This window comes from Bidens hawaiensis, unplaced genomic scaffold, assembly GCF_021521415.1.
Source record: "Bidens hawaiensis isolate Kalapana, Puna unplaced genomic scaffold, B.hawaiensis_p1.1 tig00015554_1, whole genome shotgun sequence".
In the NCBI taxonomy this organism is placed as follows: Eukaryota; Viridiplantae; Streptophyta; class Magnoliopsida; order Asterales; family Asteraceae; genus Bidens; species Bidens hawaiensis.
This window is the reverse complement of record NW_027492393.1, coordinates 106,629-112,680: the sequence shown is the minus strand read 5'-3', so window position 1 is coordinate 112,680 and position 6,052 is coordinate 106,629. Positions and strand designations below refer to the sequence as shown.

Here is a 6,052-nt window from a genome sequence, read left to right as displayed (position 1 = left end):
TACCGAGTCGTATAGGGTCATCAAAATAAACAAAAAAATCAATGGTAATTAGTCTTTAGGAAAACAAAATACACAACTCAAAAAATTCAATAATAATATACATGAACCTTAGGATAACTAATACACAAACGTAATTAAATAAATAAAAGTATCAGGGTTTAACTAATGCTTAAACTCTCAAAATAATTCAAAATTCCTCCTAGTCTAATATCTTAGTCTTTAAAAGCCTATATTCACCCTTGGATGCTATTACGAGCGGATTTCCTTGTTAAAAATACAATATAACCTTCACATGATCTACGTTATTGGTTTTATTATCCAGTCTGACTTATAAGATGTAATGTTTATCGGACTTTGTTATGCTCTAGTAAGATTTGAACACGTAGTTACATGATATATAATTGCAATTTGATGGTTAATTATTTCTTTATTTCTTTATTTTTTTGAAAATTATAATCTTAATTTGAATGCGGTTTGGTTTTCCAATAAAAAACCGAATTTCGTTTGATATTTATTTGCCAACTAAAATCCCAATTCGAGAAAACTGAAAATTGATTTAATGCTACGAATATCAATAGTTTTATGCATGCAATTAATTTCTTATCGCACTAGCTCATGATAATTTTTGTATTTCTAATTTATTTGATCATCTTTACCATATCCTACATGCATCAATAATTTGTTTCCAAACAAATATATATTATAATTCTTGTTGTATCTAAAAGTATTGATACTCATAACTCATAAGCAAGGACGCATGGTAGATTTCAAAATGAAAACGACTATAATAACATTTAAAAATAAGAAATTATAAAAATAAATTGTCTAGGTTTGTCCTGTCATTTTATATGACCAATAGTCACAACATTTTAGTAGGTTATAAAGTTTATGAATTATAAATTCCTACACTCTCTATTGGTCAGTTACTTTCTGCCAACATTAAAAATTACATTTACTTCTCCCAACTGTACAACTCACTCTCATGTTTTCCCTTTAAATACACTCTCCTCACTTCACAAATTCTTGCATCAATCAAGTTCTAGTCATTCATTGAGTAAAAATAAGTGAAAAATGGCTAATTGTGCCTTTGTGTTAATTGTAGTTCTAGTGGTGTCCGTTGGTACCATCAACGGTAGAGATGTTCCAAAGGAAAACAAAGGTGCTATTGGTCTTGATGACCAAAAGAATGTGTACACTTTTGGTGGAACGGGCGGGTATACCGGATTTGGCAACAACGGGTTGCCAATTGGTGGGATGGGAACTGGTGTAGGTGTAGGTGGTGATTTTGGCGGTGCGAATGGAATCGGTGGTGTTGGTATGGGATACCAATATGGAGGACAAGGTGGTCCGGCTGGTGGTGTGGGGACTTTTGGTGGTCTTGGTAATGGTTTTGGTGGATTGCCACCTCTTGGTGGTGGTGGGCTTGGTGGCGGTGTGTTTCCTATTGGTGGCGGTGGCGGTGGCGGTGATGGTGTTGGTGGTGGTGGTGTGCTCCCTCATCCCTAGAGCTTTGCTTATTGTCACTAGGTAGCTATCTAGTTTAACGGTTATGGAGTTAAGTTAGTTTGTGTGAGATGGTGTGTTATGTTTGTTTGTGTGTTGGTACCTTTTTTTTAAAGTCAAAATATCTTTGTTGTTTATTATGTTGTGTTTCTAGAATATTCGAATATCTGTTTATATTAACTTGTTTAGTTTTAGTTTTTAATTTTCAGTCATTACTTTGTTGCATGTCTTGTTACTTAAAACATTATACAAGTGTGTATCATTTGCATCAAGTAGACACTAACAATCGTGACTCCACCATTCTTGGAATGCATACTAGATAGTTATTAAATGTTGGTAATAACCACTAACTTTTGAGTCTTACATATAGAAAAAAAAATAAAAATTACCACCTTGGACATAAGAAATGAATTTTTTGTACTAATGTAATTGGATGTTGTAATTTGATTAGAGAAGGTGCAATAAAAGGGACAATTTTGTCGTACAAAAATTTGGTGCAATAGGTTTGGGCCATTAATATGTTAGAGAAGAACAGCTGAAGTATATTAAATTAACCATATCTGACATAAATGATTTTAGTTTTTTTTTTCTTGATATTATATATTGGGACAATTTCCAAAATAAATATTTATGAAAACGTTTTTCAGGTTTTGAGTGTCATTTGTAAGAAATTCTCAAAATATGTATTATAAACTAGTCGTGACGAGTAGTTTATGATTATACACGAGTAGTTTGTAGAACCAGTTAAAACTTGCCATGTGCCCTTAAACTAACTGTAACGAGCAGTTTCACTAATCATTTACTCGTCACGACTAGATTATAATACATATTTTGAAAATTTCTTGCAAATGACATCTAAGACCTGAAACACGTTTTTATAAATGCTTATTTTAGTAATTTTCCCATATATTTCTTTCATGAAAGTAAGCACTAGTTTTAGTACTTCACAGCTATTTTATTTACTTTACAGAATTATATATATTTTTAAAAGGGACGATGATAGAAATAGAGGTGTATAAATCGGGTTTTTTCTAATACCCGGGTTCGGGTATGGTTCGGTTTCGGGTATGATCGAGTATTGGAAAATCGGGTATTGAGAGAAATCAGGTAGGGTTCGGGTAGGGTATTGAGGAGAAAAACTCAACCCTATGTACCCGGGTAGGGTATGATCGGGTTCGGATATTGGAACCGGGTATGTGTCCGGTACGACCGGGTATTAATACCCGGTTTTGAATTTGTAATTTTTTTATACATTTTAATTTGTTTAAAGTTTAAATTTGCTTATTAATATATAAAAATAATTAAACTATATTACAAAAACCATAAATGCACTTAATACAAATTATTTACTTAGTAATATGCATTTTACAAAAACATAAACATAAAAGTTGTGAAGTAAACATAAAAATATATTATAAAAACTCATGTATTATTTTGGGTATTAGAAATTGGTATCGGGTATCGGGTATAGGGTATGACCGGGTCCGGGTATTTACGGGTATAAATCGGGTACGGTACCGGGTACAGGTATTGACCTCAAAATGCATACCCTACCATACCCTACGGGTAGGGTCGGTTCCGGTTTCGGGTATAGAATACCCGGGTATCAAAAAAACCGATTCTAGGTATTTTTTTCGGGTCCGGTTCCGGGTACAGGTTTTTTTTTCACCTCTAGATAGAAATAATAACTCTTCCAAGCATGAAGTCAAGAATATCCACTGGACTATTGATGCAGCAAGCCCAATCCACCAGAAAGCCTTTTAGGCTATGAGAGAACTATCCGGGGAACGATCTTTTTCCACCCCGAGTAGTTTTATACTTTTATTTCAATACTTGAATCGAGAAAATTTGAATAGGAAAGAAAAATATTTATATGTTATAAACTAGAGAGCAGTGACGTAGTCAGAATTTTCTTTCTATGGTTTCGAAAATTTTCAAGATTTAGACGACCGATTGACAATAGAAATTTTCTATCACTAACGTTCGGGTTTTTTTTGTCCAGTCCGGCTAAACGGTCTGGGTCGTGTCATATAACAAAAATAGCAAAAATAAAATTAGAATGCAAAAAATGTAATAAAAAACATGTCATTCGGTATTAAAAGTCAATAGAAATTCATTTAAGTTGCATTCTATGTGGTTTAATTTTTTGAAACATATCCATTACATCATCAATTGAAACTTTTCTAAGCAAATCTTTTTCAACAAAACAAATGCAACTCTCACTAAAATTTTCATCACCCATCCGATTACACAAATCGGATTTGATGTCCTTAATTGCTGAAAAACATCTCTCAACAGTTGCAATTGCGACATGTAAAACGAGAGCTACCTTTAATAATCGGTAAACCAACGTAAAATTATTGTGTTTCTTTGTTTCAACCATCAATTGCACCAGACTAGACCTGTTGTTCAAGTTGGCAAACCTTGTATATTCTTACAAATTATCAATATAAACTTCGAGTTCCATACAAAGTATCTTTTTTTCCTTTTCATCAAAACATATCAGCCAATCGCAGTAGCTTCGGTATGTGGAACCCACGAAACCATCACATGGACTCAAACTACTTATACAAGTTAGTAATTCGGATGTTTCTTGAAAAAATAAAACAGAGAGAGAACAATCACATGGACAAGAACTATAACATGGGCTTAAACTACTTATACTAAAAATGAAATTAGACAAGTTACCTCACTAAAACGTTCCTCTAACTTCGTTAACTCGTAAAAATATCAAGTATGAATGGGGAACCAAACAACAAGAGGTGTTGAACAAAAATTCACCAATGCACCTATACTGGCCTTACTAGAAGGTACCGAGGACTTTGTTGTCTTTAGTGACACGTTTCATTCCGGTTTAGGATGCGTACTAACGTAACGAAAGAAAGTAATCGCTTACGCCTCTCGTTAACTCAAAGTACATGAAAAGAACTACACAACTCACGATCTAGAGTTAGACGCCATAATCTTTCCCTTAAAGATATGGAGGCACTGACTCTATGGGTTCAAATTCATTGTGTACACTGATCATAAAAGTCTGAAACACATCTTCGAGCAAAATGAGCTCAACATGAGACAACGAAGATGGATGGAAACATTGAATGACTACTACTGTGAAATTGTCTATTACGAAGGTAAAGCCAACGTTTTGGCTGGCGCCTTAAGGCGTAAAGAACATGAAAAACCCAAGAGAGTTCAAGCGCTACGATTAGAATTCCAAGTAGATCTGATTGAGCAAATCAAATCAGATCAAGTCCAAGCAATCAATGAAAACAAGATCTCCGACGAAAAACGTAACGGCACTATTGACTCGCTAGTCAAGGGTGATGATGGTATACCTAGACTTGGAACAGGATTTGGGTACCGATCGTTGGAGACTTGCGTGAAAAGATCATGAGCGAGGCACATAAATCTAAGTACATGATGCACCCCGGTAATGACAAAATGTACCAAAATCTTAAGCCGAACTACTGGTGGAACGGAATGAAGAAAGACATCGCTTTGCATGTTGCAAAATGTTTAACATGTTTGAAAGTCAAGGCTGAACATCAAAAGCCCTTGGGATTGCTCCAACAACCCGAACTCCCTGTTTGGAAATGAGAAATGATAACTATGGACTTCATCACAAAACTCCCGAAAACCACTCGTCAACATATCTGGGTTATAGTTGATAGGTTAACAAAATCTGCACATTTTATACCTAGTAATGATACCTATTCCATGGATAGATTAGCACAAATCTATGTAAACAACATTGTTGCATTGCATGGAGTGCCATTGTCTATCATCTCTGATCGAGACAGTTTCTTTACGTCTCACTTCTGGAAAAGCTTCCAACAAGCGTTTGGAACCCAATTAAATCTTAGCACTGCCTATCATCCTCAAACCAATGGGCAAAGCGAAAGAACAATTCAGACGCTTGAAGATATGCTTCGCGCTTGTGTGATTGACTTAGGTGGAAGTTGGGATTACCATATTTCCCTAATGGAATTTTCATATAACAACAGTTATCACACGAGTATTCAAGCTGCACCGTTCGAAGTGTTATACCACTTTAAATGTAGAACGCCGCTATGCTGGTCTGAAACCGGAGATAATCAATTGTCTGGACCCGAGATAGTCCAAGAAACCACCGACAACGTGCTGCAAATTCGAGAATGACTTAAGACGGCGCGCGACCGCCAAAAGAGTTATGCTAATATACGTCGTAAGCCGTTAGAGTTCAATTTAGGCGATAAAGTTTTATTGAAAGTTTCGCCGTGGACAGGCGTTGTTCGCTTCGGTAAGAAAGGAAAACTAAGTCCACGCTTTGTTGGACCATTCAAAATACTCGAGCGAATTGGTATTGTCGCATACCGTTTGCGACTACCCGAAGAAATGAAAGGGATACACGATGTATTCCATGTCTCTAATCTGCGAAAATGTTTAGCCGACGAAACCTTGTCGATGCCCTTAAAAGACATCGAAATAAATGAAAACCTCAAATTTGTAGAACGACCTTTGCAAATCGAAGACTTTAAAACAAAGAAACTTAAACGACAAAACCTGAAAT

The 6,052-nt window shown here is 35.3% G+C and overlaps 1 protein-coding gene across 1 annotated transcript; it reads left to right on the top strand.

The window, feature by feature from the left end:
• Positions 1-746: 746 nt before the first annotated feature.
• LOC143549381 (uncharacterized) lies at positions 747-1,676 on the top strand. Its single transcript, XM_077040284.1, has one exon. It carries the CDS (start codon positions 1,072-1,074, stop codon positions 1,504-1,506), a length of 435 nt encoding a protein of 144 aa, XP_076896399.1. The 5' UTR covers positions 747-1,071; the 3' UTR covers positions 1,507-1,676.
• Positions 1,677-6,052: the final 4,376 nt, after the last annotated feature.

Coding starts and splice junctions, on each gene's coding strand:
- LOC143549381 (XM_077040284.1), top strand. CDS start 1,072: ATGGCTAATTGTGCCTTTGTGTTAATTGTAGTTCTAGTGGTGTCCGTT.